At 44.6% G+C, this 16,866-nt stretch overlaps 1 protein-coding gene across 19 annotated transcripts in view; it reads left to right on the forward strand.

Annotated features, from left to right (window-relative positions):
- The window catches only part of GLYR1 (glyoxylate reductase 1 homolog), a 23,573-nt gene continuing 6,707 nt past the window's right edge, over positions 1-16,866 (forward strand). Inside the window, exons 1-13 of one of the 19 annotated variants that reach the window (XM_032970239.2) lie at positions 1-108; positions 374-410; positions 3,017-3,096; positions 3,197-3,323; positions 4,393-4,488; positions 5,692-5,748; positions 6,692-6,745; positions 8,228-8,518; positions 8,974-9,021; positions 11,411-11,484; positions 13,142-13,241; positions 15,122-15,232; positions 16,091-16,192. In XM_032970239.2, the coding sequence (XP_032826130.2) occupies positions 74-108; positions 374-410; positions 3,017-3,096; positions 3,197-3,323; positions 4,393-4,488; positions 5,692-5,748; positions 6,692-6,745; positions 8,228-8,518; positions 8,974-9,021; positions 11,411-11,484; positions 13,142-13,241; positions 15,122-15,232; positions 16,091-16,192 (1,212 nt within the window). In that variant the 5' untranslated portion in view covers positions 1-73. The remainder of the gene's footprint in view (positions 109-373; positions 411-3,016; positions 3,097-3,196; positions 3,324-4,392; positions 4,489-5,691; positions 5,749-6,691; positions 6,746-8,227; positions 8,519-8,973; positions 9,022-11,410; positions 11,485-13,141; positions 13,242-15,121; positions 15,233-16,090; positions 16,193-16,866) is intronic. The other 18 variants (XM_032970251.2, XM_032970240.2, XM_032970252.2 and 15 more) reach the window with 18 other exon arrangements.

Raw genomic sequence — 16,866 nt, forward strand, 5'->3', positions numbered from 1 at the left:
CGCGCCCTCTTCTCCACCCCCCCCATATCCACCGCCCCGCTCGCCCCCCCCCCTCATCAGGCGAGGGTCAAACATGGCGGCGCACTTCAAGATAGGAGAGCTCGTCTGGTGAGACGGAGTTGTTCGCTCCCCGTTCTTTCTTCATTCCTCTTCGCTCTTTCCCCCCCCGCCTCCTCCGCACCCGCACCCACCTCCTCCCTCTCCGCCTCAAACCCACCCACCCACCGCACCTTACTCGCCTCGGCCTCGACGTTCAACGTGTTGTTGTGGTGTGCCCGCTCGCTATGAGCTATGCGCGCGCGCCCCCCCGCCGCCGCCGTGCCCGCGAGCTCACCGCCGCCGCGTGCCCTGTGCTGCTTTTGTGTCCGTGCAGGGGCAAGATGGGCAAGTACCCGCCGTGGCCGGGCAAGGTACGCGCTGGGGTGAGGGGAGTGAGGGCGGTGGTAGAGTAGGCCCAGGGCTAGGGGACATGGCGGAGCGCGCGGTGCGGCGCGCGCGCCCTCCTGACGAACGCTCACGAAACGCCAAAAAAAGCCAGCGAGCTACAAACAACAGGCGCCGCTTTGTATAACGCTGCAATAGAACGCCAAAAGTGATACACGGTTCCATGTCCCGACAATGCTAATAGCACGGATAATACAGGGACTGTACTATCGCGTGGTTGTCGCCACCCAACACTGTGTTTGTGAAGGATAATATTGGCTGAGAAAGCGTACGTGGTTTAAGTTTAATACTGGCGATGTAGCAAACCGTACGGATATTACAATAAAGTACGACTGCAGTGTTACCAAACTATTAGAGCAACGCATCTAACGCGACTGTGTTTTTAAATGCTAACGTTGAAATACATTGCCTTTAAGGCGATGTACATTATTGCAGTAGAATTACTGCTGTATATCAGTACAGTACACACTGCATTTATTCAATTGATATCACGACACATTTTTCCACGTTGATTTGGCGTTTATTTTTTTTCATTTGATCGAGTTGTAAGGTGGCCAGTGTTTCACTCGTCTTTATTGCATGTGTTTAAACACAAACCATCACTGATAACGCAGGGTAACTCCTCAGCTGCTCGTGTGAATAAATACTGAAAAGCGCAAATGTTGGGAAAACCACCACGCGCCATCGCACAACTTTGCTGTGCCGCTCAGAGATCCCATCCATCCATCGTTGCACAGATCTCACGCCGACGAGGCGACTCACTCCTGTGTTCTCCACGAAACCCTTCACCTCTAAAAGCTCCAAATCAGTGCTCTTCATTACAAGGCCCGCTGGCCACTTGGCGGCCCCTGGTGACCTTTAGTACGGCCCTTGACAACCCCCCCTTCCCCCATCATCATTGTTCTGTCAAACCCCCGGTGGTTTCGAATGTGTGGCGGCCCTCAACACTGATGATGTCTTATCAGCGAAAGTGGTGCCCGCCTCTGAAAATGAGTGAAGAGCACTGCTCCAGATGATTCAACTCCAGATACCCTGGCCATACTTGTGACCCGCACCTGTAAACATGACCCAGTCATCCCGTACCTATAAAACTCAGGCATGCTAACAAAACTACACACATTCTTTTTAAGACGGTGTTACTGACGAATAAGTCAAAATTTAAGTCTATAACCGTTGACTTTTGGGCCAATGGCCCTTCGCAGCACTTCAAGAGGCCAGAGTTAGATTACTCTCCAAATATTTGGTTTCATTTTGAAGGCAAAATACATGAGCGCAAGGTGGTTATGCAGTCCGCTACTTCCACAGCTTTTCCTTTTCTGCCATTTAGCACACTTGCTTCAGTTAATCCCTGGAGTGTACAAATTCATCTCTATGCACGCAGTGGTTGATTTGTTCTTAGTATTCTGTTGCTAAGTTTCTGCTTGCGTGGACGTAGTTGATAAAATACTGGCTGTGGCATGGGAGGGCCGGTGTTAAACACTGTTCCTTGATTTCGCTGGATCTGAGGTTAACGCCGCAGTGGAAATTGATACATTTATATTATGAGATTGCAGTAGAGAACCACACAATAGCCAGGGCCTTTTTTTGAACTCGTATATTTGTACTCCTTTTAATGTAGTACTTATGACCACATCTGGATTCGAATTAACGACGTCCATTTCACCCAGATGCAGTGTTAATTGTTTAAGACAAAACGAAAACACATCACATGTGGGCCACGAGGTTACGATCTCCCACCCAAAAAAAGAATCGCCCTGCTACAGAAACGTCCAGGAATCACCTGGGGCGCCTCAACTGATTGCTGATCTAATCATTGGCACAGTATTGTGCTCCAGCCTGGTATGGCATCTCGTACACACAACTGTTGGATGCACAATTAAATAACACGAAACCGACACATGCCCTGGCGAACATTCTGCCACCATATAGCCACGGAGACATGCAAACTGCAAATACATAAACTTGTTTAATGCCAATGACAACCTACCCGTCAAACAAAACTTTTCCGATTCGCCTTGCCACTGACTCAAGTCTGGATCCCCCTTCTGGGATAGTGCTGTCACTATTATAGAATCCCATCCAAATCAGGAAGAATGCTTGCGAACATGGTGGAACAACGCGGACATTGATTATAAACTCCTCAGTTGAGACCCTAACATCGCACCTGCCTTTGACATTCCTCAAAGTCACTGGTGCACCATCAACCGCATCAGAACATCAGCAAGTCAATGGATACAACTTCTTAAATGGAATGTTAAAGGAAAGCCACAGTGTGACTGGCCTTGCGACCCAAACTATGGACCATATAATAAACCACTTGTAGTCGGTGCTCCATGGAGGAATAGCACAACTACAAAAACCCTTTCCTGGAGCCCTCTCGTGGCTAGCAGACCTCAACATTTGCATTTAGGTCCTTCGCATTGTTGCCATATGCAAGAATATAATTTCATTTAATCTCCTGCTAATCCATGCAGTTATTGCAGTGAGTACAATTACTATCTTGGTTGGTACATATTCAATTTCTCTCCATAATTAATCTCACGAAGTTAAATGTTCTTGTACCTCTTTGCAGATTGTGAAGCCACCAAAAGACATGAAGAAGCCAAAAGGAAAACCGTGTTATTTTGTTAAGTTTTTTGGAACCGAAGACCAGTAAGGAATTTTATCATGCTTTTGCCATGCAATTGTACGTGTAATTACTCAAATATTAGGACTTGTAATCCATGCGCTCCTGTTCACTTTATGCTCTCAGTGCGTGGATCAAAGTGGACCAGCTGAAGCCTTTTCAGCCACACAAGGAGGACATGGTAAAGGCAAACAAGAGCAAGCGCTTTCTACAGGCCCTCGATGCTGTGGAGGAATTTATTAACAAGAAGAAGGTGAGTTGTATTAATTGTCTTAAGATTTTTTTAAACGGTGGATCAGAGTGCTTTCTCTGTCAATATGCCTTATTGTAATACTCCACTGTGAGCTCTTTCTTTCTGCAAATCCTCTTGCATATTGCCACCAAGTTAATCACATATCTTGCCCGTGAGATGAAGCATATACCAGTGAAATGAAGCCCCTGGCCTTCCGAGTTTTTTTTAAGTCAAGCCATACAGGTAACAGGCTTTATGTGCGATGCGGCATACTATGAAAATCCACGCAACTTTGCGGAGTCGATATGTGATTTTTCCGTCATCAAAGGTTCGCTGTTAGAGGGAAATATTTTGTCACCATGGCCCCCAAATGATGACTTATTCTCACAGGCCTTCGTTTGAAGAATGTTACCTCTTGCTTAGCAATGCCAGCTTGAGTTTTAAGAGCATGGACGTGGTTGTCTACATGGGCTTACACAGCAGTTGGGGTAAATATATTGTGGTTGGCTATGTGTGCTGTATTAGTTTCATGACTCAATGTAAGATAGTGTTATGGAGGAATTTAGACAAACACATTGTGAAAGACCCAGAGCAGAAGATGCCCTGGTTTTAATATTCCACGAAGCTCGTGGTCCACCTTAAACGACATCGGCACAAATTATGGCAGATGCGGATACCAGATGTACAAACAAATGGAACATTTAAAACTCTCTAGTGTGCTACTGGTCATCCAGAACAGACCATATAACACATCATGATTCTATGCCCGATCCACAAATACAATGGAGACATTACAGTGATACACTTTTGGTGCTCCTGATGCAGTTGTCTGGCTTGACTACGGACCACCTGAATGTGAAATTGTAGTTGTTGCTCCGCATTTACATCAGCCATACGAAAGAAGATGTAACAATTTGTCAGTAATTTAACTATATGGATTTAGCATTGTCAGGGTTTGCTCTCTGGCGGGAGCTGCGTAGTTAGTGAACTAGTAGTGTCAAACCGGAATCAGTTGTGGATTTTAAATTGGGGTGCCTTGGTCAGATCAGACTTGAGAGGAGATTATTCGTCTTCTCTCTGTTTTGCCCAGGCGGCAGCAAGTGGTGAGACAGCCAAACGGGGGAAAAAGGAGGAGCAAAAAGAAGATAAAAATGTTACACCCAAAAAATCCCCTGTGGGAAAGAAGGTGTGATTTTCGTCACAACTTTTATCATTCCATAAATGACAGCTTTGTTGGGATCCATGTAGTGAACAGATGTGCATTACTCATCAAATCATGCCCATGTAACCTTGAATGACACTCACTGGTCACATGCACACCTGTACATCGCAGGTGAATGCATGACACGTGCCATTCTTTACAGCCTGCATGTAATGTGCAGTCGAAACTTTGCTTTGTTGCTTGTCACTCTCTATCTTCATACTTTCTTCCTCTCTCTAGAATTGATCTCCTCTGCTATCAAATTGCATCTCCTAACCCATTTAAAACACCATCTTGAGATGCATCTGCGTTTTGCATGCTTTATTAATAATCAGTGCACCGGGTGATCCATTTATACATACACCATTGATTTCTCAATGAGCCTCTTCTCAACAGGTGATTTAATGTTGTGAAAGTGACAGCTCCATATCTTACAGAGGAGAGTGTTAAACGATGTAATGTGTGTATTGAGATTGGTGGGAGATACGCAGATGCTTTAAAGTATTTTTTTACAATTTCTATATTTGTTGGGTATCTATAAATGGATCATCCTGTATTCCATAATATGCTAGATATAAGCACACTCCTTGGGAGCAAGGCCATGTGTGCTTGTATCAGAAGTTGCCCTTCCCCTTTCATCCACCAGTGTAATGTAAAGGTGCATTGTTTATATATGAATTGTGTGTACGTACAGTGTCCTTATTTCCAGGCTAAACATACACATTTTTCAAACCCACACTCAGTCTTACACCGATTCAACAGAATATTTCAAAGCCTTTTTTTTCTCAATTTTTTTAATTCAAATTAATTTAGTGGAGGATTGTAATGCTGTAAAATAGCAGATGGTTGTGTTTTACTTAGAAAGGTGTATTGATTGTTGCTGTTAAACAGCGGTGATACTTTTTTTTCGAAAAATGGGCCTAATATTGTTTTAGCACCAACTTGTGGTTAACAGACTTTATTCCATGCAAAAGGTTGCTCTTTGAACATCTTAACACCTGTTTTATTGCCAGAAAGTATTTTTCGTATTGTTTTAGCAGTTTCATAGATTACTGCCATCTGCCACTACAAAGACCTATAACTGAACAATCCAGGACCTTCAGCTAATGATTGTAATTTATCTCATAGACATTCTTTAATTATAAAATGAGCACTTAAATAAAATGCTGGCCTTTGTGCCTTTGACAGGTACCCGAGGCCTTGACAACAACTGCAATTGGGCCGGCCGCTATTATCAAGCGCACGGTAAGTGCGGTTACCTCTGGGTTTGTGTATGAGACCACGATTATATGTTGTTTTCCGTGCGCTTGAGAAATGGTATACTGAATACATTTCTTGTGACAGCATGGAACCCTGTTGGTGTCCAGTGTTGAGGTGACTCAATACAAACAATATACAATTGCTTTAGGCTGCCCATGGTACACTCGCTCTCTTTGCTGTTGCACATTTAATATCAATGAAGGGAGCCTTCCAGAGTTTGATTTGCAAATATATGTCAAACACTTGGATCTTAAAGATATTCCTTGAATCGCCATTTGCCATGAGGGTTGCCTGCTTACAGTACCACGGGGGTGTGTGTGTGTGTGTGCATGCACATTATTTTCCATGGGTGTCAGTATGCGTTTTTTGTCGTCCATTAATGCCCATATCATCCTTTTAATCTATGAATCATAGCGCTGACCATGTGAACTGCAAGAGTCGAGTTAAAATATCAGGCATCTCTCTCCACTGCTTTAGTCTTCGATTAAATACCGTCGCATCTGTGGTCATTTGCCCAGAACTATGCTTTTTTATATTTGCGCTTGAAGTGCATATGACCAACAAGTGATGTCTCTTTACGTACCGAGAGTGAAAATTCACAAAAAAAAACACGTTTTTAAAACTGCAGTTACTGCCAAAAAAAAATCTGTAGGAAAGTGAACAAAAACTAGCATGGATACATTTAGTACGCTTATTTCACTGATGAAAATAGAATGGCCAGGTTAATATAGTTTCGTCTTGTTTTATTAGTGGTTTAACCAGATGTAGGTTTGACTTTACAAGATCACCGTACACGCTAAATAGATCGAGTTGTGTCGTGCTATATGGTGTGGGTTGAGCATGTACCCAGTGATAATATAGCAGTCTTTCGCATTTTGCTCAGGCCCCTCTCTCCATTGACGCCTCACTTTTCTGTTTCTTTTCTCAGCATGTTAAGGATGACCCTCACTTTAGACATTTCCTCCTGAGCCAGTCAGACAAGGTACAGTACTGATGTAACAAACATTCCCAGATATAATGCGAATCACTCTTAAAGCACAAACACATTGACAATGATAAACACGTTAAGCAGCACCGTTTATTCATTTGTGATAACCCAGATTTTTTACAATTCCAAAGTTGGATCAAACACATATATATGGCCATAACCATGCCATTCTTACCACTGCTTGATAACTACATTACTTATAGCTTCTATAGAAATATCCAAGTGGCATTGTTTTACACTAATTTGCTTATTGACTACAATTTATCACAGGCAGCTATTATATAATATGCTTCCCAAACAGAGCAACATAATGGATTATGATGACTTACCTTGTGTAACATCCATGTTTTTCGCAAGTGAAAAACTTTTGAAATAAATTACCAATTGTGCTAAGAGAGAGGGAATGACCCGGACATGTAACATCAGTTACAGCAGAAACCAATAAATGTATCATTATACACAATTCAAACACACTGTAGACACTCTTGCTCTGAACATTTCAAAACATTAATACTTTGGCAAAGTAATGATCCTTTGCTTGCTTCTGCTGTACATGATATATTTGAGGATATGGCCCAAATGTAATTGTCAATTTGGTTGGCTAAGCTTGGATGAATATTTACACGATACTTTTTACTCTTGGTAGTCCAAAGTCCAATTTTTTTGCACTTTGACTACCCTTAACATCTCAAGCATGCCTCCTTTTTAGTCTTGCAATTCAAAATGCTTGCATGCTAAACATTGAATGCTGCTTTCATCATCAAAGCGCCACTGTCATACGCGAGGGCAGTTTATAAAGATTTCTGATGCTGCCAATTTTGCAACCACTGTTGGCTATTACATCCTGCTCTGCCAGTATTTGTGATTGTAATGTATAGCTCCAATTAAAGTGGGAGGGGGAGAAAAACATTCTTGGTTAAGGAAACAATTATAGATAATCCTTTCTGACCAGTGAAACGTCCCACCAAAAAAGAGATTACCCCTTTTTTATAATGTAGACTTTACATTCTAACATCATGTCGCTATAAAGCACAGTTATAGCCTTTGCAAGTGTAACTTTGTAGTCTCTTCTTGAATTGTTTCCATCACAATTGTCTACCCTTGTAAAATCAACCCAATACTTAACATTGAAGCAAACCCCCAAACAGTCTCAGGAAATTTATTTAAATATAACAGGCCTTGCTCATGTTTTGATGTACAGATACTTTTGTTTTTAACTGTGGGGGGGAAAAAACATTGTTATAGATTCATTGTTTACATGCGGGTTTATATGACATGCCGTTAATAATGAGAGCTTATGCGTGTTTTTCGTCAGTTGTAGCATTATTAGTATTTATCATCCACTAACATGCACAGTTAACGAACCTCTGCTTCAGCGACAGTTCATGCAACCGTTTGCTGCGTGCGTGCATCGAAACGACACGTTTGAATGTCCGCTAATTATCGAAAAGCATTAACGTCGCCCCGTTTTCCTAGCAGCCCAGTGGAAGCGCGAGCAGCTTCCACGCAGCGCCGCCTCCCAGCACTCTGCAGGCTGCATGCGCCGTGAGTGCCCTGCAGGCCGTACAGAGCCCGTCCTCCCTCCAGGTAGTCGGGAGCCCAAGCCTGACTGAGGCACCAGCGACGGAAGTCGGTGTAAGCCTTCTGCAGTGTGCAGGCGATGCGAGCAACCCGCAACCGCCTCCTCTCAACGGCGGCTCCTCTGAAACGTCATCTGAAACCCCCCAGCTTGGAGGGAGTGCAGTGGAATTTGCTGTAAAGGCAGAGGTGGGAATGCAATGTAGTGGCTTTAAAACAGAACAAAATTTCGTTTATATATATATAAAACTTTTGTACTATGTCGTTAATTGTTCCTTTTTTTTGAAGCCTGCTATAATATGGTATTGTAGTTGGGTCTCAAGTCGTACATTGCCCTCTCACAAGCTTTGACATTGTCTGTATCACTGATATACAATTTTGATGCAATTCTTTCCATCTGGCCGATGTGGAAGTGTCAGCAAGAATATCGTCTGGAGATGCTTCTATTGCTCCCTCTAGTATGGAGGCCCTTCCATAAGCAGTAGTACAAACAAGTAATTGCAGGGCTGAACCTTCACCTCTTACATTTACGAATCTGCACATCTTTAGTTCTAGTTTTAAAAATTTCACAAGGCCGCCTTGTCATGTATTGGTGGTCATCTAGATGTGCCTTCTAAAGGATTGTATGCTTGATGTTTCCACAGCACCTTACCACAGCGTCCGAGACAGGGGTCACGAACCATGTCACACTGGTAATAATTCTAGGCCAGCACACTAGTTGTCCACACCGTTACATTTCAGTCATAACTGTCTCATGAGCGTTTTGTTACCAGATATTCATTCCTATATTTGGTTTTTACTTGCATGATAGAATTTTTTTTGGGTTAGATCACGTAAATATATAAATGTGTCGTTAAAACCCGCCACCACCCGACACGGCCAACTAGTGAGGGTTGTCACGTAAACAGAACGTGGCCAATTCGTCACTGGTACAGCACGCAGGTGTGTTGGAGAGCCAAGCCACAACATTTAAAATCTGAGTACAACGTTTCGCCAGTAATTACAACTAGCTTCATCAGGCGACAGCCAGATTTGTGGAGAAGCCCAGCTGTTTCGTTCCTTATATAGAGGCGTAGATGTGGTGACCAAACTTCTGCGCTCTTGAGTCAACGTACATGATGCATGCGCATTATGTGGCCCATTGATCTTGTCCTTCCTGTCCATTGTGTGTATTAAAATAGCCATACCAACGGTAATCCCTATTGAAGTATGGTGGCCTGTTTTTGCTTGAGAAGTTAAGATGGAAAATCCCGTTGTTGTGGTCCACAGGCTCTCGATTCAATTATGGAGGTGGACATTTAGAAAATGGTACAAAATTTGAACCAATTTTTTTATCTTTTGAATCATTAGGTGACAATCCATCAATGTAATGGACATTGTTTACTTAGCATTACAATGTTCCTTCCAGATTTGCCGTCAATTTTATTTTTAAATGATCACATTCTGTTGAAAGCGGCGTGTAAATAAGTTTATGCATAAGAATATTTTAGTGCCAATTAACAGAATTGCTTATTTTATTTAGTGGCAATTTAGGTTTTATGTATCGTCTAATGCAACCTCATCACAGGGGGTCTGTACTAAACAGTGAAACATGGGTATCCTGGATGAAGGAATTTTAGTCTAGAAAGAGAAAGATAACAGTTGTAGACAGAGAAGAAGAGGGGTGGTCTTGAGTCTAGACTTTAGCAAAGTCGACAACTTGGATGTCGAGGGAAAGAGTTCCAGACAGTGGGGGCAGCAGAGGAGAACGACTGAACTCCCACTAAGCAATGGTTGGCTTCCAACAGAAGGCCTTCGTTACTGGGAGTGGGGAGAGCATGCGAGGTGGCGTAGAGTAAGATTAGAGAGGCAGGCAGGGGTGAGTCCATGGAGGAACTTTAAAACGCTGTGTGATCTTGAAGTTGATCCAGGATATGAAATGGGAACCAGTAGCGTGACCTTGGGGGTGATGTCACGTGATTGGGAACGGGTGATCGGCATTTTTAATCGTTTGGAGTTTGGAGGTTTGTATTTGTGGAGGCCTTGGAGGAGAGAGTGGCAATGGTTGAGTCAGAATGTTATGAACACATAGAGATGGGAGTTTCGGATGCACCTTGGGAGAGAACCATGATGTATGTGGGAGATGTCGCGCAGACGGAGGTGTGAAATCGTGCATACATCTGTGGGAAGAGAGTTTGGGATGAATGGCAACTCCAAGGTTTTGCACACACTGCCAGGAATAATGTCGGTTTAGGAGGTGCAAAATTGAACTGGAGTCTTTACTGAGTGTGGACTCCTGGGTAATATTTAGCTTGAGAAAAACATAGATGACAGGAAGTAGGATGCAGGTTTGAACAGGGAGGTTGGGTTTCTGAAGCCAATCATGACAGAGTTGGCTGTAATCAGTATGGAATTGATGGTTGACATTAACACTGGAGATGTTTTTCCCAAGTGAATGAGTTGCTGAGAAGACCAGGAGACTGAAAATTGAGCTGTATAGTGCACTCTAGCCACAGGGGTCTTTGGGAAGAGCAGTTTGAGAGGTAAGAGTGGAATGAGGAGAGAATTGTGCTGGAGATGTCCTCAGTGATGAGGATGCTCAAGGAGCACGGAGTTAGTCTATGGTGTCAAAAGCAACATCGATCGAGGATAATTTGTAGTGAGAGTTATCCAGGACCTGAACATAGAGAATAATTTTCCACACAGCGCAGTTTCAAAAGAATGGCTTTGGCAGAAACCAGAATATACTGGGTCATGGCTACTTTATAGAGAAAGAGGTGGGTGTAGATAACCCTTTCTTGGATTTTTCCAATGTAAAGGAGGTTTGAGACGTGATGGAAATTTACAGAGATGTTGGGCTCCAGTGTTGATGTTTTTCAGGGTGGCAGTCTTGAGAGCTACAGGAATGGTACCAGATGAGATGAAGGCAGTGACGTAGCAAGTGATGTGCAAAGGGTCAGGGTGGGGAGGTAGTGAGGGATGACTTGAGTGAGTAGAGGATCAGGGCTGTTTAGAATGGAGGTTATTACCGTGATTATGATTCTGGTGACGTACTAAGGGGTACGTCAATTACTTGTGCTGCTTCATCCTTTGTTCTGCCAGGGCATGCCACTAGCATCTGTCCAGGCGGCAGATACCACCGCAGCAAATGGAAACATCACGCCCATCGACAAACGGTTGGTGAACTTTGCCGTCGAGGTTGCTGCGGGTGTTTTGCTTGGATTTTGTCAGTTTTGTCATTGGTTTGGAATATTCAATAGCAGTTGATTAAACACATTCCTGCGGAGGGAGCTGGTAGGAACGTGTTGGGTTGCTCGGTCAATGGCCAGGGTCAACGGCGGCACCACGTGGTGTATTCCGCAAATATGCCCGACTGAGGGCGGGCACAAGCCGGCGTGAGTAGGTTAAACGTTGAGTTTTATAAGGGCACCACGGGGTGACCAGCCCCTCCCCACCCAGCCCCCCCCCTCCCACCCCCCACCCAGCCCCTCCCTACCCTCCCCTCTCCACCCAGCCCCACCCCTCCCACGTGGACAGACATCCACAGACATACACAATCCCGGTTGGGCTTCCAGTCCATAGGGCACCACGGGGTGACCAGCCCCTCCCCACACAGCCCCACCCCACCCAGCCCCACCCCTCCCACCCTCCCCACCCAGCCCCACCCTCCCCTCCCCACCCAGCCACTCTCCACCCAGCCCCTCCCTACCCTCACCTCTCCACCCAGCCCCACCCCTCCCACGTGGACAGACATCCACAGACATACACAATCCCCTGCCTCCTGTGAATTAATCCCGGTTGGGCTTCCAGTCCACTACGTTTCCTACCAGTATCACAGAGCTAATATCAATAGATTGGTGTCGGTAATAATGACTACATTTTTTTATCCAGCAGTGGATTGAAGAAGTGCTCTACTGTACATACACAATAGCAACTGTGAAAGACTTCTCCCAGATATATTACCATTACAACGCACAATTGATTAACGGGACCTCACGTTAACAACAGTTTATTTTTGTTGGCGGAGAGTATATTTTGGTTTTATTTTTGACACTGGCCTGGGCTCAGCGCCTCCTCCCACATGCTGCTGTCTACCTTCTCACCATGGTCTTAACCCCATAGACTTCTGCCTGTGTCTGTCCCCCCCTCATATGGAGGGCCATGGTAAATCTGACACACTATGAAGAAGGGCAGTCACCTGAAACGTCACCTGTAGGCAGTTGTTGACGAATGAGATTTTTTTTTCACTTGCGCACCATTGCCGGCACAGTATCACCAAATGATTCGTCATGTTCGAGATTGGTATTGTGTGGCAGGAAAAATGTTGGGTTTTGTTATAAGCACTTGGCAGTGTTGCAAAGTGTTAAACTCGCTTGCATTTGACGAGGTTGTTCCGTGCTATATTTGATCCTCATGGCGGTACCCCGGGGTACCAAATAATACAAAATGGCCCAGGCAATTGAATATTATATTTCTGGGACACTATTTATCCCCAGGGCTGTAACATCACTCCGCGACTGGGGGTAACCAATCAATCCGAAATCGGTGCCACACTCCGCGATGTCGAAACGCAGCGAGGGCGATTGCGCTGAAACCCCAAACGCTCGCGGTACGCACCGTAGCGGTGCATCCTCGTGAGTACAGCTCGTCGAGATGAGTCGATTGCCGCGTCGCCGACCATCAACAGACTAAAAATGACTGCATCAGGGACATCATGCGAGAGCCGGGCTACTATGGCTACCCCGGGGTACCACCATAAGGTTCATTTGGCCTCCTGTCGTCATGCTGAGCGTAGCGATGTGCGCGCGCTTCTTGCCTTCCTGTGGCCTACAGGATAGGCTTCTTGGGCCTTGGCCTCATGGGCTGTGGAATGGTGCAGAATCTTTTGAAGACTGGCCACAATGTTACCGTTTGGAGTAGAACGGCTAGTAAGGTAAGAGATGTACAGTCAAGGGCTAGATTTATGCAATATACACAGTTGATCATCGATTATATTATCCGGCGGCGTCGGGGGGGGGCGCCGTATTTTCAAAAACGCCGCTTATTTTTGCACATTCTTGCATAACATGTTTTAGGTGTTGTTTCTGGGTTTTTTTAATGTGTTTACTATATGAAATCGGCATAAATAAACAAAAATATCCTATAAAAGTTATTAGTATTTACTGTAAAGTAATTACCACTCTTAATCACGAATATTCTCAATGGAGTGATATACGTACTGCGCTCTTGTTTTAACAACCATGTGTTTGACGATCGCCGGACTGGTTAAAGCCTTCGGAACGGTTTTGCCAGTTTCACTGGATCGGCACGGCACCGCCAGATAATGTTGGAAACCGGATAATCGATGATCAACTGCATTGTATAATATGGGGGAGGGTGGGGGGGTGCGCTATGAACCTGATAACCCGAGTTTAATTCCTGGTTCCGGTTAACATGAGTTGCGAGTGATATCTGAACCGGTCCGCAGCACCCGCTTTTCCCTTACACCTGCCACTGACCAGCGTGGTGACGTACGGTCAACAACACCCATGGCACGGAGAGGCCTTAATCTTGTGTTAAGTAGATAGTATATAATTTTTTGCAGCTACTGTAGTATTATTGTTTGAATGTATAGGCATTCTCTTTGGTACTTTCGGTAAAGTCACAGGTAGAAAAAATTAAGAATAAATCATGATGTTTCGATCGCAACACAAGCAATCGTCATCAGGTAGAAAGATACAGCAGTGGAACTGCTGAACAAGAAAGGGCTGTTGCAACAAGAGGGTTTTCGTAGGTTTGAGGTGGGTGTCACCCAAGGGTAAGTAGGCGGGGTCAGATGAAAAGGAGTCCCGTCGCCTTACGCATGCACAACAGCTGCGCCAAAGGAGGATTGGCATATTCCTGGTTCTTTCGGTAAAGTAACGTAGAAGGGAAACAATAAAATAAAAATATAACGACGTTTCGACTGCAACACAAGCAATCATCATGATGATGATCGTGAGAATGTTATTTTATATTTTTATTTGATTATTTCCCTTCTACGTTACTTTACCGAAAGAACCAGGAATATGAATCCCTGCAGTCACGAAAGCTTTAAATCAAGAGGATTGGCATGTTAATGCAAACGAATGCAATGGGAAATATATAAAACAATAACATTCTCATGACGTTTCGACTGCAACACAAGCAATCATCATGATGATGACTGCTTGTGTAGATGATGATGATTGCTTGTGTTGCAGTCGAAACGTCGTGAGAATTTTATTTTATATTTTTTTATTTTATTGTTTCCCTTCTACGTGACTTTACCGAAAGAACCAGGAATATGAATTCCTGCAGTCACGCAAGCTTTAAATCAAGAGGATTGGCATGTTAATGCAAACGAATACAATGGGAAATTAGACCCGCTGTGCTCGTTCGCATTAACATGCCAATCCTCCTTTAAAGCAGCTGCTGTGCGTGCTTGCGGCGACATTGCTCTTGTGCGACGACGGGGCTCATTTTTTACATTCTTTTCGTTTGCATTAACATGCCAATCCTCCTTGGGCACAGCTGCTGTGCGTGCGTGCGTACGGCGATGGGACTCCTTTCCATCTCTGACCCCGCCTACTTATTACCCTTGGGTGACACCCACCTCAAACCTCTATATAGCCTCTTGCTGCAACAGCCCTTTCTCGTTCAGCAGTTCTACTGCCGTATCTGTCAACCTGATGACGATTGCTTGTGTTGCGATCGAAACCAAAGAGTATGGATTCCTGCAGTCACGAAAACTTCCAATCAAGATTGTGTATCGGCATTCATCGAGACTGACTGAACTATGTTTGCCGTTCCTAGTGCGACATATTTGTGCAAGATGGAGCTTACCTTGGAAGAACGCCTGCGGAGGTTGTGTCCTGCTGTGACATCACCCTTGCTTGCATTGCTGATCCTGCAGCTGCTAAAGATGTATGTAAACCCATGCAGCTGGGAGAAGATGGAAAACTGAAATTGTGCATCTTTCTAACATTACTCCTGGTTGAAATTTATTGTGATCTGATAAGGCCGCACTCATTACACACAACGTGCTTACTACAAAAAAACCACAAGACCTTTGTGATCTCGTTATAGAGCGTAAACCCACACGCAAACTCCAGTCATCCTCGCAGCAGCTTTTGGTTAACCATCGAACAAAGATGGCCACTGCATCGCGCGCTTTTAGATGCGCTTCTGCGGCTGCTTGGAACACTCTTCTGGTATTAAAAAACCACTGGAGCTATACATTTTCAAATTTATATTTAATACTTATTTAGAAATGCTTTCTGTGTTTAGTTGTCCTTCGCCCGCACCTCCGATTAGCACGGTTGGCTACGTACGGTGCGAAAGAAGGTCAACATACACACGAGTGTGGCTGAGCTTTTTTGAGCACTGTGAATGTGCCGGAGCATATGTGCGGAAGCTTCTGGAGCTTAACATCACAAGAAGGCTCACTAAATATCCACGAACACTCAAAAAAATGTTCTATCACAGGTATATTTGATATTAAAGGTTTGTCATCTTGATTAGTTTATTGTGTTCAATCACTGTGAGTTCAGATGTGTTACCATAAACAAACTACATGAAGATGAACGAAATACAGAATGTGTTATCGCAGCGAATAAATACGAATAAACTATAAGCATGTACACAGCAATGCTTTAAATAAATGTGATTTAGCATGTAACATGCTGATATTTCAAAGTAATGTATATATTTTATTACAGGAAATATACTGTGTTTTATACTGTTTAATCTTTGTCCCCTCTGTTCTTCTTCGTGCGATGCCAGCTGGTTCTGGGGCCCAGTGGAGTACTGCAGGGGATTAGACCCGGCAAGTGCTACGTAGACATGTCTACAGTGGACCCAGAGACGGCTGTTGACATTTCAGAGGTTTGTCCTTTTTACGTGTTGTAGCATTAACACATTCCTGCGGAGGGAGCTGGTAGGAACGTTGGGTTGCTCGGTCAATGGCCAGGGTCAACGGCGGTGTGGTGTATTCCGCAAATATGCCCGACTGTGAGGGCGGGCACAAGCTGGCGTGAGTAGGTTAAACGTTGAGTTTTATAAGGGCACCACGGGGTGACCAACCCCTCCCCCCCAGCCCCACCCCTCCCACCCTCCCCACCCAGCCCCTCCCCACCCCCACCCAGTCCCACCCAGCCCCACCCTCCCCACCCAGCCCCTCCCCACCCAGCCCCTCCCCACCATCCCCTCCCCACCCTCCCCTCTCCACCCAGCCCCACCCCTCCCATTTTTGGATGCACGACGGACGGACACAATAATCCCCTGTGGGCTGGTGGTGTAACCAGGAGGTTCCTACCAGTATGATATCTGTAACACCATCCCGGTTTGCATCTCACCTCGTTGGTGCTTACATCGTCAGAAAAAGGGCCTTGCAGTGTTAGTAGTAACTGAGTACACTGTTATTAAAAAACGGTATTGTTGCCACATTTAAAAATATTCCCCTCTAGTACCTAATTGGCGTGGCCATTGATGTTTGCGGCGATGGATAAATATCGTTTGTGGGCTTGATAGAAAGCAATGGAAGCCTCGATGTGACTGTG

Source organism: Petromyzon marinus, chromosome 43 (assembly GCF_048934315.1).
Source record: "Petromyzon marinus isolate PM22_M1 ecotype Great Lakes invasive population chromosome 43, UKy_Petmar_22M1.pri1.0, whole genome shotgun sequence".
Classification (NCBI taxonomy): Eukaryota; Metazoa; Chordata; class Hyperoartia; order Petromyzontiformes; family Petromyzontidae; genus Petromyzon; species Petromyzon marinus.